The sequence below is a fragment of the Armigeres subalbatus genome, chromosome 1 (genome assembly GCF_024139115.2).
Source record: "Armigeres subalbatus isolate Guangzhou_Male chromosome 1, GZ_Asu_2, whole genome shotgun sequence".
Lineage (NCBI taxonomy): Eukaryota > Metazoa > Arthropoda > Insecta > Diptera > Culicidae > Armigeres > Armigeres subalbatus.
In genome coordinates, this window is record NC_085139.1 from 68245269 (window position 1) to 68267432 (window position 22164).

Below are 22164 nucleotides of genomic sequence, written 5' to 3' on the forward strand. Positions count from 1 at the left end.
ACAATACCCTCCCTTCAGACCCTACCCCCTTATCCAAATTTCCCTCCCGTACGATCGGCTCCTCATAGTGAATATGTGTACAAAATTTGATTGAAATCGGTCCTGGGGTTGGGAGTTACACTGAGTTGCTCGTTTTCCAAAGACAACACCTCCCCTATACCCTCCCTTTTTCCAATGACCATCCCATCCCCTTTGTTATCTTTTCCTTATGATGTAGAATGTGTGTACCAAATTTGGTTGAAATCGGTACAGGGGTTCATGATTTACTTTGAATTGCCCGTTTTCTAAACAAAACCCTCCCTCCAGACCCCTCCCCTTTCCCAAATCCCTCCCATATGATTACCTCCTCGTAGTGAATATGTGTACAAAATTTGGTTGAAATCGGTCCTGGGAGTTGAAAGTTACACAGAATTGTTCGTTTTCTGAACAAAACCCCTCCCAACACCCCTCCCCCTTTTCTACATGACCATCCCACCCCTTTGTTAACTTCCTCTGAGGATAGAGAATGTCTGTACCAAATTTGGTTGAAATCGGCCAAGTGGTTCAGAAGTAGTTAGCGAACATACATACATAGATTGGTTTTTATATATATAGATATAGGGGTAATGACGGCTTTGGCAGGTTTTGTTCTATTATTGGCAGGGGGTTTTTTATGACGGATTATGCTCAAATTTGGCCCAAACATTCTTTGCATATCGAAGAATATTGTGGCCAAATTTCATAAAATTCGCTCGACAAAAACCCCCTGCCAATAATAGAACAAAACCTGCCAAAGCCGTCTGTTCCCCTATATATATATATATACAGCGATTCCACGGGAAAAAAATAGAGTTGAAAAAAAAAAGTTGTCCAATTTTGCTCAAAATCGCTTGGTATGTTCTTCATCGAAAATAATTAGACCCGTATTTTTTTATTTTTTTATTAGGGTGACCATGTTCGATATAGGGTTACCAGAAAAACCGCTATTTTTCGAAATTTTTTATTTTTAAAAAATCATAACTTTTGAACCACTAGATCGATTTGCAATATTTTTTTATGGATAGAAAGCTTATTACTTCTAGTTCTTACTAAAAATTTTGGTTTGGTGTATTGGTGTACTCAAATTTGCTAAAATGGTCAAAATATTCGTTTTTTAAGATTTTTTAAATGTTGGACCAAAACGACTATATATTTTTATATTTTTTTATGAAAATTCAAATATTTTTACATAACATATCAAAAAATTAGAAATGTTCATCGAGCCGTTTTTGAGTTACATGTTTTTGAAAATTTCAAGTTTTCTGCCCATACACACATGGAATGAACGTTATTCTCCACTATTTCAAATAGCTCAAATTAAATCAAAAGTATGAAAATGTTATTCAAGAGTGTTTGTTTGGTCTCGTTTATTAGAAGAATTTACGAATCGCAATAGTTGAAAATAATTCAATCGGAATAGTCTGGTGTTGTTATTGATGACTTCATTCTCCAAAATCGGCAAAGCAATATGTCGTTTTTCACCAATCCATACAATAGGTTACCTGCTTTGTTTATATGTTTTCAATATTTTTGATGCAGGTAATTCATTGTATTTTCTTTTTTGATTATGATTCATCTGTCTCCTTTTCCTTGTTCACTCTACCTAAATGATACCCAAAGGGACTATTTAAAGTGGTCTATAAGATAAAGTATATGTCAGTCAAGAAAATCAGTGAAATTGTCCAGTTGCCTTACTGAAGAAACGTTTAATACAATGAAGCACGAATGCTCAAATTGCCATGTTTGGAGTAATTGTTACAGGAAACTTACTCCTAAACTGTATGATTATGCAGCGGAAAGGAGAATAAAATTGGATAAAAGCTGTTCCTACATTTGTAATACCTGCTATTGCCGACTTTATCGCATTATCAAGAAAGGAAACGAGCCAGCAGCTCCAAGTGCAGTTAATATAGAATGTGAAAATCAAGAACTCACCGTTTCTGAACCATCGAAACTTGATGATCTCGCCGTTGCTGGACCATCAGGCACCAATAATTTCGCCGTGGCGGGACCATCTAGAGTGAACAATTTCGCCGCACCAGCAAACATCAATAATGGTGGTTTCGAAATAATCGATCCCAATGCCGCTGGATCATCGGAAATTGACGCTGTTCCTAGTGTTGGTAAGTAGAATAATCTCTTCTTTTTGTTCATTCAGACATCATGATTTGCTACGTTATACTAGTTGTACTCGATTATTCAGAAAATTGAAAAAACATCAGTTCCGTATAATCTTACCTAATCCGACCTAGTAGCTCAATTTGTAGAGCAGTTGCCTATCATGCAACAAAATAGAATAATCGAATACAATATGTATTACATTATATGAAGAAACATGCTCCTAACTAATAGTTATTTTTCCATCTTGTTTTCAGAATCTTTGTTTTCTTTGGAATCAACGAGTGCTGAATCAATTGGTAGTGCTGGTGCCCAGAAACCCGGAAACGGTCAGGAAATTCTTCAACAAATGAAGGCAAAATTTGATGAAATATCTGACAGAAACGATCGTTATAGGATTCTAACTTCCCTTCCCAAATCCTGGACTGCATACAAAATTATGCAAGAATTCGGTGTTTCGCAACGAACTGCTCAACATGCAAAGAAATTACAGATTGAAAAAGGTTTTATGAGCACACCGGAGACCAGAGTAAATATGTTGTCTTTGAGCGATGATACTCTAACTGTAGTTAGGGACTTTTATAATAGTGACGAGATAAGCAGAGCATGTCCTGGGAAAAGGGATTTCGTTATTGAAAATATGGCAGGAGAAAAAGTGCATGTACAGCGCAGGTTACTTTTATGTAACCTTCGTGAAATTTATTCAATCTTCAAAGAGCAATATTTTACTTTTAAAATTGGATTTTCAATGTTTTCCAGCAGCCGCCCAAAAAACTGTATTCTAGCTGGTTCAAGTGGAACGCATACTGTCTGCGTATGCATTTATCATCAGAATGTTAAATTAATGTTTAAAACCCTTAAGGACAAGAAACTTATTCATAACCATTTTAAAACGTATCATGACTTGTTTTTTAAAATACTTTGTGAAAATCCTACAGAGAAATGTTGGTTGAAAACCTGTGATCATTGCCCGGGTACGCAGACACTAGAGAATGACCTGATGAATTCTCTTGAAAATGTCGATTCCTTAGAATTTAAACAATGGAGGCAAACAGATCGTTGTCATTTAAATTCAATGCGAATGGATGCAGAAGAGTATGTGGAAACATTTTTAGAAAAAGTAAGCGAATTATCTCCGCATAATTTTATTGCAGAGCAACAAGGAAAGTACTTAAAACAACTTAAAATTAATTTGGAAGCAACTGATTGCATTATAATTGCTGACTTCTCTGAAAATTACTCTTTTGTTATTCAGGACGCTATGCAAGGTTTTCATTGGGCAAACGCTTAATGCACAATCCATCCTTTTGCCATATATTATAAAGATGAAGCACAAAATTTAAAGTTTACAAGCTTCATAGCAATCGCAGAATTTACTAAACATAACCATGTTGCCGTTCGGCTGTTTATAACAAATTGTGTGAATTTCATTAAAAAAAGCTACCTTACCTGAAAAATATCCATTTTTTTCTGATGGATCAGGCAGTCAATACAAAAATAAGATGACTGCTTTCAATTTGTGCCACATGTACAAAGACTTCGGTCTTAAAGCAGAGTGGAACTTTTTTGCCACTTTCCATGGAAAAGGGCCTTGTGACGTTTTAGGAGGTGTTCTAAAGCGAAACGCTTCAAAAGCAAGTTTACAAGGCCATCATATTACAACTGCGTACGAACTTTACTCTTGGGCTGTTTCTAAAGTAGATTCCAAAATGTATTACGAGTTTTTTTCCGAAAAAGATTGCAATGCAATGGAAAAGAAAATAAAGAACCGTTATACTCGTGTAAAACAAATCTCTGGGACACAATCGTTTCATTACTTTAAGCCACAAAATGAAAATTACATTATCGTGAAACGGTTTTCGTTTTCAGATGAAGAAAAGTGTGTTAAATTGTAAGAATTTTGCTATGTAATATTTTTTTTGATGAATTATGAAAAATAAAAATAATCAAATTAAATGCTGAGTTTTAATTGAAGGTAATCAGAGAAAACCATTGCTTGTAGTCTAAAGCTTTGAGATTTGAGCTACCATTCCTCAATATAGCAGAGCCAAGATTCTCTCAGACAGCGCTGGTTGCCAAATTTTTAATAATACCAATGGAAAGCATTCATTACACAAAGAATTTCAGCGTAGATTTCATTGGTCGGAAAAATTGTGTTTTTTGGACTTCAAAATTGATTTTTCAACTTCACTAAATATTAAAAAAAATCTACACGCTAAAAAAATATATTCTAGTTTCAGTTCGGTTCACTCAAAATGACCCTTTTGTGGAATAATTCAAAATAGTTAAGTTTACTCAGTCGTGGTTTACGCTACCACTCAAATTCGGCATGAGTGCCTCTGCAACCCTCATGAGCACTCATGCTGAATTAGGACGCTAACGGACCATTGTGGTTCCAGTTAAAGCGTAAACCATGGTTGAGTAAACCCTAGCAATGTTGGTCTCTGCTTTTAAACAATGTGAGGGTGATTTATAGTTCTTACATTTAATGGGGTCAGAATTGGACAAGTCTCCCCTACTTTTGATAGGTACATTACTTCACAAATAAAACTGGATTAGTACACATGGTTATCATGAATTTATTAGGAATGAGTTTGATAACTTCAACAGAATGATTCCCGCAGTTATTTTGAAGTGATGGAAAATTATGCTCATTCCATGTGTGTATGTTCAGAAAACTTGAAATTTTCAAAAAAATGTAACACAAAAACGGCTCGATTAACATTTCTAATTTTTTTATATGTTATGTAAAAATATTTGAATTTTATAATTGAATTTATAATTGAATTTTTAAAAATATATAGTCGTTGTGGTCCAACATTTAAAAAATCCTAAAAAACAAATATTTTGACCATTTTAGCAAATTTGAGTACGCCAATACACCAAACCAAAAATTTTAGTAAGAACTAGAAGTAATAAGCTTTCTATCCATAAATATTGCAAATCGATCCAGTGCCAGTGGTTCAAAAGTTATGATTTTTTAAAAATAAAAAATTTCGAAAAATAGCGATTTTTCTGGTAACCCTATATCGAACATGGTCACCCTAATAAAAAAATCAAAAAATACGGGTCTAATTATTTTTGATGAAGAACATACCAAGCGATTTTGAGCAAAATTTGACAACTTTTTTTTGCAATTCTATTCTTTTCCCGTGGAATCGCTGTATATATATATATATATATATATATATATATATATATATATATATATATATATATATATATATATATATATATATATATATATATATATTATATATTTTTTTTACCAATATATTACCATATCTATTTTTTACCAATTTTATATGACTCTGATCACTACCTCGTTGTCAATAAAATTCGAACACGGTTGTCAACTGTATCGAACGAAAGATCACAGCAAACGATGCGTTACAATATCCAGCGATTGTCGGCGGAAGGAGTATTGGCTGAGTACCGCCAGAAGCTCGACGAACGGATAAATGCAATCAACGTTAGCGACAACATCAATGATCTATTTACAATGGAATTTACATTTCCCGTTAAAAATTATCACGTTTAATTGTCTCAGTCTCAAACTCTTTAACTTATTCAAGGTTAACTTTCCCAAGGAATCCATATTTTTTGGAGCCTCTAACAATTTTAATAGCCAAAAATTAAAAAAAAAAAAGTGTTGCACGGGTACACTGGCCTCGGCCAGAAGAATTTTTCTAAATTTTAAAAATAGTTAGTCTTTTGTTTACGTGCCCTCCGTCCAAGGACTTAACGACTCCTTCACAGGTCACTGAGAGTTGTTGGGCTTACCTAGCTCTGAGCCCATTTAAAAAAAAGTCCATGAAAGGACGATGCTGAAGAGTCAGAGCTGAACGTTCAAATATATGCAAATGACGGAAAAAAATATTTTCCACCAACATACTGCTAACCACGGTACGAGAGTTGAAAACGTCTGCCTTTGGGGGATTTCGATAGGAATATACTCGCTTGTTGAAGCCATGAAACAAACGGAGCCATACCTCATTTAGTCAACGGGAAATTGATTGGTTAGTCAGAAATGTACTTTCCGATGGATTTTTACTTGCAACAATGTTTCCAGGAACGGAGAGACCACCAGGAAGTCGACCCATTACCGCAACAGCATGCTTGATCTTGAACAAATTGGAAAAGCTGAAAGGGAACCGCCTGTTAATTTGATGTCTAACATTCAGGGTATCCTCGGTTCAGAAAATTTACATGTATATAAACGATAAGGGGATAAGATAAGATAAGATGAAATAAGCAAAAACAAAAATTGTGGCCTCGAAAATATAAATAGGACTTCTGCTATGGACGGGATATGGCTCAATGTTTATGGCTTCATTTTTTTTTCGCTTGAAGTTCTTCCGGCATACGAACAACGTGACCAGTCCACCGTAGTCTGCCGTTTTGTATGAGCTAATAATATCAGCCCTTTATACACCTGGTACAACACGCGATTCATGCGACGCCGCCGTCCAACCAAGCTAGCAGGCATTTCCTCGTCTTCCATATTTTCGACGTAATATGGTGCAGAGCTTCATAAAGATGCTCACTGCCATGTTTGCGAAGTTCAGCCGGGAGCTCTTCCTTCCCCGCAGCTTTATTGTTTTTCAGCTCTTTAACAGCCTTTTTAACCTCATCTAGCGTAGGCGACTCCACAGTTTGTTCATCGTCGCTAATATTTATTCTGTTCACCGATGCATCGTCACTTCCACTATTCAACAAAGTCCCTTGTCAGCAAGTTCCCTTGTTGGTCGTTGCATATGACGGTAGATGGCGCTGTCTTTCTCCGCACGCCATTGACATACTCATAAAACCTCCGCACATCGTTTTGCTCCATTTTTTTCTGCGCCTCACTAATCACTTGTTCTTCATATTCTTTCTTCTTCCTGCGGTGGGTTCGTTTTTCGGCTGATCTTGCTTCCTTGTATCGATCTCTATTCGATCAGGTACCGACACCAACATCCGGCTTTTGGCAACGTTCTTCTCGTCTGTCACTCTCTGACACTCCACATCGAACCAACTTCTCGTGCTGTTGTGCTCACCGCTCCATGGATCGACTCCCATAGATCATTGATGTTGTCGCTAACGTTGATTGCATTTATCCGTTCGTCGAGCTTCTGGCGGTACTCAGCCAATACTCCTTCCGCCGACAATCGCTGGATATTGTAACGCATCGTTTGCTGTGATCTTTCGTTCGATACAGTTGACAACCGTGTTCGAATTTTATTGACAACGAGGTAGTGATCAGAGTCATATAAAATTGGTAAAAATATATATAGTAATATATATATATATATATATATATATATATATATATATATATATATATATATATATATATATATTTTATATTAAATATATATATATATATATATATATATATATATATATATATATATATATATATATATATATATATTACCAATCTATTTTTTACCAATATATATATCACTACCTCGTTGTCAATAAAATTCGAACACGGTTGTCAACTGTATCGAACGAAAGATCACAGCAAACGATGCGTTACAATATCCAGCGATTGTCGGCGGAAGGAGTATTGGCTGAGTACCGCCAGAAGCTCGACGAACGGATAAATGCAATCAACGTTAGCGACAACATCAATGATCTATGGGAGTCGATCCATGGAGCGGTGAGCACAACAGCACGAGAAGTTGGTTCGATGTGGAGTGTCAGAGAGTGACAGACGAGAAGAACGTTGCCAAAAGCCGGATGTTGGTGTCGGGTACCCGATCGAATAGAGATCGATACAAGGAAGCAAGATCAGCCGAAAAACGAACCCACCGCAGGAAGAAGAAAGAATATGAAGAACAAGTGATTAGTGAGGCGCAGAAAAAAATGGAGCAAAACGATGTGCGGAGGTTTTATGAGTATGTCAATGGCGTGCGGAGAAAGACAGCGCCATCTACCGTCATATGCAACGACCAACAAGGGAACTTGCTGACAAGGGACTTTGTTGAATAGTGGAAGTGACGATGCATCGGTGAACAGAATAAATATTAGCGACGATGAACAAACTGTGGAGTCGCCTACGCTAGATGAGGTTAAAAAGGCTGTTAAAGAGCTGAAAAACAATAAAGCTGCGGGGAAGGAAGAGCTCCCGGCTGAACTTCGCAAACATGGCAGTGAGCATCTTTATGAAGCTCTGCACCATATTACGTCGAAAATATGGGAAGACGAGGAAATGCCTGCTAGCTGGTTGGACGGCGGCGTCGCATGAATCGCGTGTTGTACCAGGTGTATAAAGGGCTGGATATTATTAAGCTCATACAAAACGGCAGACTACGGTGGGCTGGTCACGTTGTTCGTATGCCGGAAGAACTTCAAGCGAAAAAAAAATGAAGCCATAAACATTGAGCCATATCCCGTCCATAGCAGAAGTCCTATTTATATTTTCGAGGCCACAATTTTTGTTTTTGCTTATTTCATCTTATCTTATCTTATCCCCTTATCGTTGTTATACGTGTGAATATTCTGAACCGAGAATACCCTAAATTTTAGACATCAAATTAACAGGCGGTTCCCTTTCAGCTTTTCCAATTTGTTCAAGATCAAGCATGTAGTTGCGGTGATGGGTCGGTTTCCTGGTGGTCTTTCCGTTCCCGGAAACATTGTTGCAAGTAAAAATCCATCGGAAAGTACATTTCTGACTAACCAATCAATTTCCCGTTGACTGAATGAGGTATGGCTCCGTTTGTTTCATGGCTTCAACAAGCGAGTATATTCCTATCGAAATCCCCCAAAGGCAGACGTTTTCAACTCTCGTACCGTGGTTAGCAGTATGTTGGTGGAAAATATTTTTTTTTTCCGTCATTTTCATATATTTTAACGTTCAGCTCTGACTGTTCAGCATCGTCCTTTTATGAACCTTTTTCCAAATGGACTCAGAGCTAGGTAAGCCCAACAACTCGCAGTGACCTGTGGAGGGGTCGTTAAGTCCTTGGACGGAGGGCACGTAAACAAAGAACTAACTTTTTTTTTTAATTTAGAAAAATTCTTCAGGCCGAGGCCAGTGAACCCGTGCAGCAATTTTTTTTTATTTTTGACTGTTAAAATTGTTAGAGGCTTGGATTCCTTGGGAAAGTTAACCTTGAATAAGTTAAAGAGTTTGAAACTGAGACAATGAAACGTGATAATTTTTAACGGGAAATGTAAATTCCACTTACAGTAAACTCTCCATAATTCGCCGAGTCAGCACCAAATCGTATATGATGCAACATGAGATGCTAAAGTGGAGGCGATATGAGTTCATGTTGCATGAGGAATAGGTATTAGGAATAGGTACTCGCCTCCACTTTAGCATCCAATGTGACGTCATATACGATCTTGTGTTGACTGGGCGTTGTTCTGTCACTCGATATTTTCCCCAATTCGATCAAAGTCCCTTGAATCTCCGTAAGTATATACCTCCCTTATTCTCTAAGTTAAAGTAACTTTCCGATGCCTTTTCACCTCGCTAACTCGATGTTGCCAGAGATTGATCACATGCGCGATATACACGGCGTCGAGCCCTTTTTCCGAATGCCGTTTGGCCGAATAGTTGAGAAAACTTAGATTACGAGTAGTGAAAAGTGAGAATAGAGAAGTTTGAAATGCTGAGTGAGGAGCGAGCAATGAGAAGAGAAGTGAGATGTGAAAAGTAAGCGAGAAATGAGAAGTAGAAAGCGAGAAATGGGAAGTGAGAATTAAGAATTATGGAGTGAGAAGCAAACGAGGGACGACCAATGAGAAGTGAGATAAGACAAAAGAGAAGTGTGACGTAAGAATTGGAAATAGTAAAATCAATCCTTTTTCATTCCAGCTTCCCTCTTCCTTCTGTTTGTCTCCCTTCTTCCTTACTTTTTTTTCTAATTTCTTCTTCCTACTGAACTCTCCCAAACTCGATGTTCTGGAACTCAATATTTTCCCTTACTGGATGGAATCTGTCGCAATCTGTCTCTCAAATGAGATATAAGAAGTTATACGTGAGAAGTCTAAAGTGAAAAATGAGAAGTAAAAAATAAATAGAGAGAAGTGATAATTTCGAAGTGCGAAGTGAAAAGTGAAAAGTGAGAAGTGAATAGTAGAAATTGAGAAATGAGGAGTGAGAAGTTAGATGTGATAAATTCGAAGTGTAAAGTGAGTAGTGAGAAATGAAAAGTAATAAGTGAAAAGTTAAAAGTGAGAAATGAAAAGTGAAAAGAAAGAAATAAAAAGTTACAAGTGGAAAGTGATAGGTGAGAAATTGAAAAATAAGAAGTGAGAAATAGAGACAATTGAGAAGTAAAAAAAAAGTGAAAGACCAAGAAGAAGTGAGAAATTCGAAGTGTGAAGTAAAAAGTGAGAAATAAGAAGTGAGAACTGCAAAGTAAGAAGTGAGAAGTAAGTAGTGGGAAGTAGAAATATGTGGTGAGAAGTGAGAAGTCAGAAGTCAGAAATTTGAAGTGCGAAGAAGTAGTGAGAAGTGAAATCACTAAATGAGAAATGAGTTATAAGTGAGATATAAGAAGTTATTAATGAGAAGGGAGGAGTGGAAAATGAAAAAGAAATAAGAAGTGTGAAGTGAGAAGTGAATTGTGCGAAATGGGAAATTATTCATAGTGAGAAGTAAGAAGTGTGGAGTGAAAAGAGAGTAGTGGGAAGAGAGATGTGAGAAGCGAGATGTGCGAAGAGAGAAGAAAGAAGTAAGTAGTGAAATGTAAGAAATGAGAAGTGAAAAGTGAGTTGTGAGAAATGAGTAGAAAGAAGTAAAAGTTAAGGCAGGGGAATGAGAAGTAAGAAACGATTCTTTTGCTATCCTTATTTCTTTTTGCCTTTCTCGTACAACAAAGTTGTACCGAAAGGCTATATAATTGCTTCAAAAAAGAACTTTTTTTTCTTCCCTTTTCTATCTTCCTTCTTCTTTCTGTCTTATAACTCTCCACTCACTTTGCATTACTCAACATCTCGCTTATCACTTCCCAATTATCATCTCTCATTTCTCACTCCTTGCTTCTGTTTATGTCTACTAACACCCTTCTTTTCAATTCGTAACTGTTACTTTTCTCTTTTCACCACTCACTTCTTGCCACTGACTTCTCACTTCTCATTCCTCACTTTTCACTACTTACATGTCGCACATCTCACTACTCAATACTCACTTCCGTTCTTCAGTACTCTCTTTTCACTACTCTTTACTTATTCCGAACATCTCATTATCAGTTCTCGCTGTTCACTATTCACTTCGAACATTTCATTTCTCACTTCTCAATTCTCGCTGTTCAATTTTCACTTCGAACATTTCATTCCTCACTTCACATAATAAGGAAACAAACTTCAACTACTTGGCCAAATATAAATTAGCTCCCTCTCTCGATACCTCCCCAACTCGATGGTCTCTTCAATATCGAGTAAGGGAGAGTTCACTGTATATCTTTTTCCTTCTTCCCCTTTTTTTCTATCGTAAAAGTAAATTTTTTTTCTATAACCTTTCCTTCACATATTCTTCTTTCTTCCCTCTTCATTCCACTTTCTTTCGTCTTATTCCTGCTTTCCACTTTCTTCTTCTTTATTCCATCTTTCTTTTTACTTCTTCTTTCTTCCTTCTTCCTTCCTTCTTCTTCCTTCTTACTTCTTCCTCTTTCCTTCTTGTGTATTCCTTATTTTTTGTAATATCTGTCACCACCAACTTTTTACCTCTCAACATCTCTCTTTTCACTTCCCAAATATCATTTCTCACTTCTCACCTCTTATTTCTGTTTCCATCACTTTTCACTTTCTACTTCTTACTTCGCAACTATCGCATCTCACTTCTAACTTTTCACTGCATACATCTCACTATACACGTACTCACTACCATTTCTCAGTACTTACAATTCGCTACAAACATCTCACTTCAGTTAATAAAGAAACAATTTTAATTATTCGGTCAATTGGCGTTCGGCCAAATGACCCAAAACCATATTTCTACATGCTATGAAAAGAGTTTGATATTTAGAAAAAAAATGTTTTCCCTATCTCGATACTTCCCTAACTCGATACTTCCCTAACTCGACAGCCATTTCAATATTGAGTAAGGTTTACTGTATAACAAATTACACACAAGAAACCGTCCTATCTCGAAGCGAAACAGTGACCCACCTGTGATCAACTTCGTCGCACCAATTTATGGCGATCCACACTTCGGGAAACACTGCCCCAGTTAAAGCATTGAAGGTAAGTTCGATTTCGAACCGGACCCGAAGCGACTGTTGTGCTCAGGAAAGCTCCCGTTCTTCAAAATTAGTGGAAATAAAGAGCTTATGTTACGATGAAGCAATTAGGAAAGCAAAAACATTCCAACTAGGGCCCAACTCGAGGCGGACACACGCACAAAGAGCAGATGGGCGAGAGAGAGAAGAAAAAAAGCTGTAAGCAGCTTTGGGCGCCCTCTTCCGAAGTAGGGAAAGTTTTAATTCGAGTCGGTTTGTTTTTGTACCAACCCAGCCCGGCCCCGGCAACAGTGGCAGCGGAGAGTGCAACTTTGCTGCATTTGATGGCCGACGATGGCGCTGATGTCGAAAAGGACCTTGACACGTGTGCGGCGATTCTGATGCTGATGTATGTGTTCGACTGTGGGGAGCTCGAAAACAATGATACTTTGTTGCGATAATTGAGGAGTTTCGTCATAGTTCCAGCTAGGTTTACAATTCAAAGGTTGCATTGTTGGAGATGAAATGGGAAGCTAGCGGGTGTAGATCTGTTGCATAAAGTAAGGGCAAGCCAGTAGAACGCAGAGCAACACTTTAGTACAGATTACATGCACTTCTTGAACTTTATTGGGGAAGAATCTTTGAGACTTCACAATAAAGCGAAATGAATTTAAAAGGATAGCTAATATTCATTCTTGGAGTAGAATGCTGTGATTATTATCTTTATTATCCCGATCGATAGTGCTTTAACAAAACCAAAACGGCGAGTTAGTTCAAATTAGATGTCATGTTGGTTAACTGTGAAAGACTTTGCTAGGGCCAATATTTTGGTCACTTGCGTATTATTTTTCCCAGGGGGTCCCTGAGCTCCAACAAGAGATACATGTTAGCTTTCTAAGTATTGAAACTGATTATTTTCGATATAATAGTTTTCCACTTTCGCATTTCGAGATCTTTTTAAACTTAAAAAAAAACCGTGGATCGAAATTTGGAAAAGCTTCCAGTGGAAATTCGTAAGTAACATATGCTATAGGCAAGATGTTGTAACTACATCCAATGCAGCAGCCAGTAATATGCATCAGCTTCTTTTATTCAAATGCCAATTTTTTGTTCGCGCACCTTTTTAAAATGTATCTCTTTTCAAATTTAACGTGATTCAAGTTTCACTAATGAAGTGGCCAGCTTGGAAACCTATTATTTAGTGTCTTGTTGTTTCGAGCCATCATCATCCCGAAATAGCTCATCAAACCACAGCGCAGCTGACGGCCGCCCCATAACTCATGATTAGGAATTCATCTTAATCTTAATTAATCCCCGGTCCAAAGCTGAAACAACTGTTTTTCGACTGGATGCCAGGTTGTCCTTCTTTCCCATGGTCGTTATACCTATTTTCCGTTCGGACGCTTTCATTTCATTTCGCAAATGCTCTTCAGCATGTTTTCTCAGCGTATTTTCCTTTTTCGAACAGCAACACACAGAAAAAAAAAACTCCAACGATGAAAGAGCTCATTAGGAGCGTTCCCTACTTTACCGTGAGCGCGATCACGTGAAAACCAACCGAGTGGCGGCGGCGGCGGCGGCCCCAGCTGAGAAGGCAATTAGCCCCCTGATGCTGACTGCCGCCGCGTTTTTTTTGCGCTGATGGATAAAAAGCTCGCTTGAAAAGATAATCGCGTGGATGGAATTCACAACCTTGCGCCCCACTTTGCTGCCAGGAAAAAAACATTTTATTTTGATGATTTTACGAGCGAGAAAGCTTTGGCGTAACCTACGTCATGTCTTCTTGTGCAAATGGGTATGTGCTGCCTGGGAACCCGACATCAGAAGCCGGTCAATTTTGCGCCTACACTGGCAGTGGCGTAGCGAGAGTTCCCTTCTGGGAATTCTGTACCCCCGAGCCGGGATATTTCTTGGGATTTTTATATTTGGGTGTTTTTGGAAAACAGTGAAAATCACGCCTCTTCATCTAAGTGGATTTGGGAGATGCTAAATGATAAGAATGATTTATTTGGATCAAGACATTATCGGTTGGCAAGGAGTACAAATTCAGTGAGACATTCATGTAAAATATTCAGTATTTTCATCAATAAACTAATAATTGAATTTGTAAAAAAAGGTCTCTACACCTTTTACTGAAATTTAAAAGTATAACAACTACGCCAATGCTATCCATTGTTAAACTATCCATTGAGGGATTCTCAAATGGCGACTCAACTATAACCAAGGAAGTTACTGCTGTCGCTGGTGGTGCTGGTGCTGGTGGTGGTGGTTGGGATGAACCCGTGCGGTAATGATGCATTCGAGAGTATGGTATGGTGCCAGGGATGAGAACCTGATGGAAACTAGCAATCTGGGAAAGAGCACAAATGGCCGGTCAACCGGAACGGCCTCCGAGCGACATGGAAACTAATGAGCGTAATCTTGTACTAGAATTAAAATTTAATGGCTACTAATATTCAGGTTCATTTGCAGCGTCCTGCCAAGGCGTCAGGAACAGAGCACACTGGACGACGGATGGTCTGGCTACGAACTGAACCACAACGAAGGACATTCTAGTCGAGAAGTGAGTTGGTTGCCGCAGCGCACCACAAAGCATTCGGTTGGTGCCCGTCCAATTTGTAGTGTCATAAATTTTATCGGGTCTTTAGATGAAATTAAACTGAGATTTTCACCACCACGTGTGAGCGAATCGATGATATTAAAGTGTTTGACTCAAAACTGGAGGGGAAATGGAAACTAGCATAGCAGGTATATGGCAGCAAGTGCAGATCTTTCTAAGGCCGCCCAAGCCAGCACTGCGTATAATTACCGTATGGAACAGAAATCTATACAAATTGCTTCATCGCTGTAAACATTTACCATATGTAGAATACCGTGAGAGACTTTTTTTCGCAAGTTCTAAAAAACGTTAAAAAACTGATTTGGGAGGCGTACATTTCCTTTAAAAGGCTCCAAGCGCAGGGGTAACTGGTTCCGATGATGCATTTAAACTTGTTTTACACAGCTGTGCAAAAAAAAATGATCCCCAACGCAAAATGAGTGTTTTATCATCACTTATCGGTGGGGGTTACCTATCTGATTTTGTTTTTTCGCACTTGTATACAGATTTAACAAACTTGCTTTCATGGCTTGTAATAATTCGAAACAGTTTCGGTAATGAGACCGATTTCTGCAAACCCTCCTCATAATAATTTTAAAAATCTGTATATGATCTTTATAGCCTATTCAGATTACGCCATTCTTAATAATAAACATCATGATAAAGTGAAACTTGATGCCAATTTACATACATTCAATTTTCTTTCTCATATTTAACACGATAGTTATTATGATAAATGGCGTAATCTGAATAGGCTATAAGACGGTTTTTAGCCTTGTACCCGCAAAGTTTACTTGTCTTATTTTCATTTAATATGATATCACGTAGGAATCCTCGAAATCTGAACATTGTATACGGAATTGTGTTTGAATGAAGACATGATAAAGCATATTTACCACAAAGCTCCAATTATGATATGATTGTTTTTGGCCATTCGATCAAGGAAGAGTCTATACCATTTTGTCGAATGTCATTAAGTCGAATGACATTTGGACGAAGGGACATTCAGTCGAAAATGGGTTTTTGGTCCACTAGAGGTAGGACATTTGGTCGAACGATAATTGGTCGAAAGGACATTACGTCGAAATCAGATTTTAGCATGAAGAATGATCGTACTTTTGATCGAACGATGTTTGGACTAATGAACATTTGATCGAAAACAGATTTTCAAATAAATGATCTTGGTACATTTAGTCGAATGACGTTCCGTCGATTGTATATTTGAAATAAACTTTAGTCATTTTTTTTTTGCGGTGCTCCGAAAAGTCACATCATTATTGCACCAATATTGTCCAAAGAATGAAGGGTTCATAAAAAGAATAAATAATATGAAAAACGGAGAATGTTCCCGATAGGATATTGACGAACCATTTTAACCAACTACGATTAATCTACACCACATGGTCAAAAGATATTTATTCGAATGATGTTTCGTCAAATGAAGCTAGGTCAAAAAGACATCACATCGAAAAGACATTAAGTTATATGACCATTTGGTCGAAATTAAATTTTCGGCCAATAATTAACGAATTATGGAAGTGAAGTTTAAACTGAATTAAATATTGTATAAATATTGAGTGGAAGAAAGAGTATCAATGAAAAGAATAAGAAATCCATTTGGATTCGACCAAAAGTCCCTCCGACTAAACGTCTTTTAGACGAAATGTCATTCGACTAAATGTCAATCAACGAAATGCTCCAAAGCCGACAACGATGGAGAATTGGCAAAATAACATTGATATAATTGATTTTGACGTAGGACTACGTCTGTTTTTTCTATATTGGGGTACACCTTACGATTGCGAAAATCAGGGACCGTCACGAAAATATGATAGACTTTAAACTTTAATATCTCAGCCGTTTCTCGATGGATTTTAAATTTTTTGGACCATTCGATCAAGGACGAGTCAACGCTTCTTTGTATGTATATGAAAATACTGATTTTAAACTATTTATTATTGGTAATTGATATAAAGTTTAGAAATAGGTAAACCAACCAATCACGTACATGCATCACTAGCACAGACATTAAAAATCAATCACTTGCGGGTTTGGATCTAATCCTCAATTGGAACAAGATTTTACGCAGAGCGGACGCATCAGAGCGATCGCAGCGGAGCGGACACAACACTACGGAGGCGCTGGTAACATTTTCAACAGAAATCCAACGCATTGGTGGTGGTTCTCGGTGTGTTGCTGCAGATCATACAGCCTCAACGAACCAGCATTTGAAGAAAGGGTTGACTATAAAAAATAGCACTGTTGCGATCCCGTGCCGCCAGTGGCGGTGCTTCTATTCATTATTGGGAAAGCGCATTGGAGCAAGACAATTGGTTCTTCTCAGGACTAGCATTTTCTGAACAGAAAGGTTTAATTGCAAAAATGAACTGTTTCGGTGGCATCGGCGTTTGGCGGGTAAGCTTGGTTTCTGTTAGTGATTGCATCCATTCAAATTTACGGGCTTAATTTATTGAATACAAGAAAGCTGCTTTCCGGCGCACGACCCATATTGATCGGGATTCCGCAAAGAGCGGTTTAACCATTTATAAGGCAGTGGCAACTATATTGCCACCAACAAATTCAATATTTTTATGTTTATTAACAAGAGCTCTACTTATTGTTTCCCATGTAGTGACTATATTTACTACCTAGTAATCCCCCAGATGAATTTGAGCCATAAAAATTGAAATGTCAATTTGAGAACCGTTTTGCCTTTCTCGTACAACAAAGTTGTACCGAAAGGCTATCATTTCACTCCGAAAACGAACTTTTTATAGAAGCTTCGGAGACCCATAGTGTTATATACCATTCGACTCAGCTCGATAAGCTGAACAAATGTCTGTCTGTCCGTGTGTATGTATGTGTGTATGTGTGTGTGTATGTGTGTGCACAAAAGCTGGAAAAACATTAGACATCTTTTCTTATAGTAATCCTTAACCGATTTCTTCGCAACAAGTTTCATTCGACAGGGGGCAAAGGCTAGTTGATCACTATTGAATTTTAAAACGATCGACCATTGCGTTTAAAAGTTATAAATAAAATGGTACATCGAACAATATTCACCATATAAGGTTGGTGCCTTGGCTAAATGCGAGAAAGGCAATATCACTACTCGGTAAATTAAGTTGGGTTTTTTACGAACAGATCGTTAGTATCGAGTGGAAGATGGATTTTCAGTTATAATTCGTTGAAAAATGACAACAAAGATATACTTTTTTCCCATTGGTAATAAATATTATGAATCTCATGTATTAGATTATAGCGTTATTAGCGTGAATAATACTTTGGCTTTCTTGTATATTTGGTTTTTGGATTTTTGACAAAATTGCTTGGGAAAAAAAAGTGCAAAACATTTTTTTTCACTTATGATGCGTTTTCCAATTAGGACTCTTCGCTAAAAAATGTAACGTGCCTTGTTTCGATTTGTTTTAGGTAAAACCTATTTTTTCAAAATCTCTTATTTATTTTTTTTTGCATTTTTTTTCCGCTTTTTCCGCCACTGCCTTGGGCAAATATCATTCTCCGACATTGTCTGCGGAATTCCCATCAAAATGGCTCGCGCGCGCAGAAAAGCAGCTTTCTTATATCTAATGAAGTAATTCCCGCCCCTTCATTGATCGTTATGAGTGCACATTTTATTTACACCCATACAGATCCCAAAAGGGCGGGGCTAACGAGCTTAATTTATTGAATGCAAGAAAGCTGCTTTCAGTCGCGCGCGAGCCATTTTGATCGGGATTCCGCGGAAAGAGCGGAATGAGCTGTTCTACAAAATTTGACACAGCATCACGACGGCGGGTAGCAGTGACAATGCTGAAAATTTATTCCAAACTAGCTTTATGTACCCGGCCTTGCTCGGAGTTGCCAGTTTGGTTTGCAGTTTTCTTTTAAAATCGGAAAATGATAAAACCAATTAGTCAACAGGGTAATTGTGTTTACTTATTCATACTTTATCATTTGATTAAAAGAAGGCTTTTGGAAACATTAACTGATTTTGAAGAAGGGAGTTTGAATAGCCTTATTCCGGGCAAACGTCTATTCCTAAAGAAGGGAAAACATCCACCGATGTCTTATTCCGGGCAAACGCATATTTTTAAAGATGGGATAACACCCACCATTGCCTTATTCCGGGAAAATGTCTACTTTTAAAGGAGAAATCACATCCACCATCCAGAAGGAAACACATTATTAATTGCTTTTCACTGAGCAAACTATGATTCCGATGAAGGGTAACAATTATCATTGCTTTATACCCAGCAAATGCATGCTTTCTATGAAAGATTTTTCTGATGCCGTTCAGTATTATCCCAAATTCACTTCATGTCGAATAACCTTAGGCCAAATAGTGTTATGTTAAGGCCTGCTTCATTCAGGGATATGTCATTTTCAGGGAAATGTTATTGTCGAGGATTTGCTATTTTTGAGGAATTGCTTTCGGAGCATTGTACAATGTCAAAGAACCTCGGATGAACTAAATAAGAAGGATTTTAAATTAAGTCGTTTTCTAAACAATACCCAACCCCAACATCCTCCCGCATTTCAAAAACTCCTCCAAGCCTCTCTAAAATAGTTTCCTTTGGGTAAACAATACGCGTTTTAATATTTGGTTTGAATTCACCCATGCGATAAAAAGGTATACTAAACTGTTCGTTTAATAAATATATTCTCTCTCGTTCAGCTATGACAGTCCTACCCAGTCTGATGTAGTCTTTCATAGACAGAGAATATGGGTTCCAAATTTGGTGAACATCGGAAATGGGTTCAGAAGTTATGCTGAATAGATCGCCAACTAAACAATACCTCTCTCTCACAACCTCCCCATTTTAAACGAACCTACCAATATCCACTAAAATCGTTTCCTTAGGACAGACAATATTTGATACAAATTTGGTTCAAAACGGTCATGGGGCTCAAGACTTATATTGAGTTGATCGATTGCTAAACAATACCCCTCCCCACATACCATCTCTTATTTCCCAAGAGCATGCTTAACCTCCCTATCGTCGTCTCCTTAAGATAAAGAATGTGTGTTCCAAATTTGCCTGATATCGGCTAAGGGTTTTAGAAGTTACACTGAGTTGATCGATAACTTAGCAATTGCCCTCCCCCTTTTCCAAAAAGCATCCCTAACCCCCCTATCGTCGTCTCCTTAAGATAAAGAATGAGTGTCCCAAATTTGGTTGAGATCGGCCAAGGGGTTCAGAAGGTACACTGAGTTGATCGATGACTAAGCAATACCCCTCCCCCACACCCTCCCCCTTTACCGAACAGCATTCATAAGTCCCCTATCGTCGTCTCCTTAAGATAAAGAATGAGTATTCCAAATTTGGTTGAGATCGGCCAAGGGGTTCAGAAGGTACACTGAGTTGATGGATGACTAAGCAATACCCCTCCCCCCACACCCTTCTCCTTCTCCGAACAGCATCCATAACCCCCTATCATCGTCTCCTTAAGATAAAGAATGTGTGTCCCAAATTTGGTTGAAATCGGCCAAGGGGTTCAGAAGGTACACTGAGATGATGGATGACTAATACCCCTCCCCCCACACTCTCCCCCTTTTCCGAACAGCATCTATAACCCCCCTATCGTCGTCTCCTTAAGATAAAGAATGAGTGTTCCAAATTTGGTTGAGATCGGCCAAGGGGTTCAGAAAGTACACTGAGTTGATCGATGACTAAGCAATACCCCTCCCTCCACACCCTCCCCCTTTTCGAGACAGCATCCATAACCACCCTATCGTGGTCTCCTTAAGATAAAGAATGTGTGTTCCAAATTTGGTTAAACTCGGTCAATGCGTTCCGACGTTATGCTGGAACATTATGTATGTACATACAAACATACAAACATTGAGTTTTATATATATACTAGCTTTATGTACCCGGCCTTGCTCGGAATTGCAAGTTTAGTTTGCATTTTTATTTTAAAATCGGAAAATGATAAAACCAACAGTCAACAGGGTAATTGTGTTTACTTATTCATATTTTATCATTTGATTAAAAGAAGGCTTTTGGAAACACTGACTGATTTGAAGAAGGGATTGTGGGTTTGAAAAGTCTTATTCCAGGCAAACGTCTTTTTCTAAAGAAGGAAAAACATCCATCGATGCCATATTCCGGGCAAACGCATATTTTTAAAGAAGGGATCACACCAACCATTTCCTTATTCCGGGCAAATGCCTACTTTTAAAGAAGCAACACATCCACCATTCAGAAGGAAACACATTAATCATTGCCTTTCACTGGGCATACCATTATTCCGATGAAGGGTAACAATTATGATTGTTTTATACCTATGCAAGATTTTTCTGATGCTGTTCTTAATTATCCCAAATGTCCTTCATGTCGAATGACCTTAAGCCAAATAATGTTATGTTAATGGCCTGCTATATTCAGGAATATGTCATATTCAGGGAAATGTCATATTCTGGGATATGTGTATCGGGAAGTATCATTTTTGGCAAATATCATTTTCGTTAGAGTCATTTTTGGGGAAATGTTATTACCGGGAAAATGTTATTGTCGAGGATTTTCTATTTTTAAGGAATTTGGGCAATTTGTTTTCGGAGCATTGTACAATGTCAAAGAACCTCGGATGTACTAAATAAGAGGGATTTTAAATTAAGTCGTTTTCTAAACAATACCCAACCCCAATAACCCCCTCTCCCATTCCAAAAGTTCCTTCCAGCCTCTATATAATAGTTTCTTTTGGGTAGAGATTACGTGTTTACGTGTTTGGTTTGAATTGACCCATGCGATAAAAAGGTATACTAAACTGTTCGTTCAATAAATATACAATCCCTCTCATTCAGCTATGACACTTCTACCCTGTCTGATATAGTCTTCCTTAGACAGATAATATGGGTTCCAAATTTGGTGGACATCGATAAATGGGTTCAGAAGTCATGCTGAATTCATCGATAACTAAGTAATACCCCTATCCCACACCCTCCCTTTTAAAATGACTTACTCATATCCACTAAAATCGCTTCCTTATGACAGAAAATATTTGTTTCAATTTTGGTTCAAATCGGTCATGAGGCTCAAGATTTACATTGAGTTGATCGATTGCTAAACAATACCTCTCCCCTCATACCCTCTCTCTTTTGTAAAGATCATCCCTATCGTCGTCTCCTTATGATAATGAATTTATGTTCCGAATTTGTTTGAAATCGTCCAAGGGGGTCAGAAGTTACACTGAGTTGCTCAATAAGTAAGCAATACTCCTCCTACCAACACCCTCTCTCTTTTCCAAAGAGCATCACTAACC

The 22164-nt window shown here is 37.8% G+C and overlaps 2 protein-coding genes across 4 annotated transcripts in view; one reads left to right on the forward strand and one right to left on the reverse strand.

The window, feature by feature from the left end:
* Nucleotides 1–22164, reverse strand: part of LOC134226633 (mucin-4) — an 817146-nt gene that overhangs the window by 129522 nt on the left and 665460 nt on the right. The gene's annotated exons all lie outside the window — the stretch shown is intronic.
* LOC134216428 (uncharacterized) lies at nucleotides 1489–12760 on the forward strand. The gene is made up of 3 exons (XM_062695323.1): nucleotides 1489–2141; nucleotides 2394–2665; nucleotides 12455–12760. The coding sequence occupies exons 1-3, from the start codon at nucleotides 1733–1735 to the stop codon at nucleotides 12758–12760; spliced, it is 987 nt and encodes a 328-aa protein (XP_062551307.1). The 5' UTR covers nucleotides 1489–1732.

What these genes read in the sequence shown, in the direction of transcription:
- LOC134216428 (XM_062695323.1), top strand. Translation starts at nt 1,733, where the DNA reads ATGAAGCACGAATGCTCAAATTGCCATGTTTGGAGTAATTGTTACAGG. An exon ending in TGACGCTGTTCCTAGTGTTG is followed by an intron (nt 2,142 to 2,393) that starts GTAAGTAGAATA and finishes TCTTGTTTTCAG; the next exon opens with AATCTTTGTTTTCTTTGGAA. An exon ending in TGAGCACACCGGAGACCAGA is followed by an intron (nt 2,666 to 12,454) that starts GTAAATATGTTG and finishes CATTCCAACTAG; the next exon opens with GGCCCAACTCGAGGCGGACA.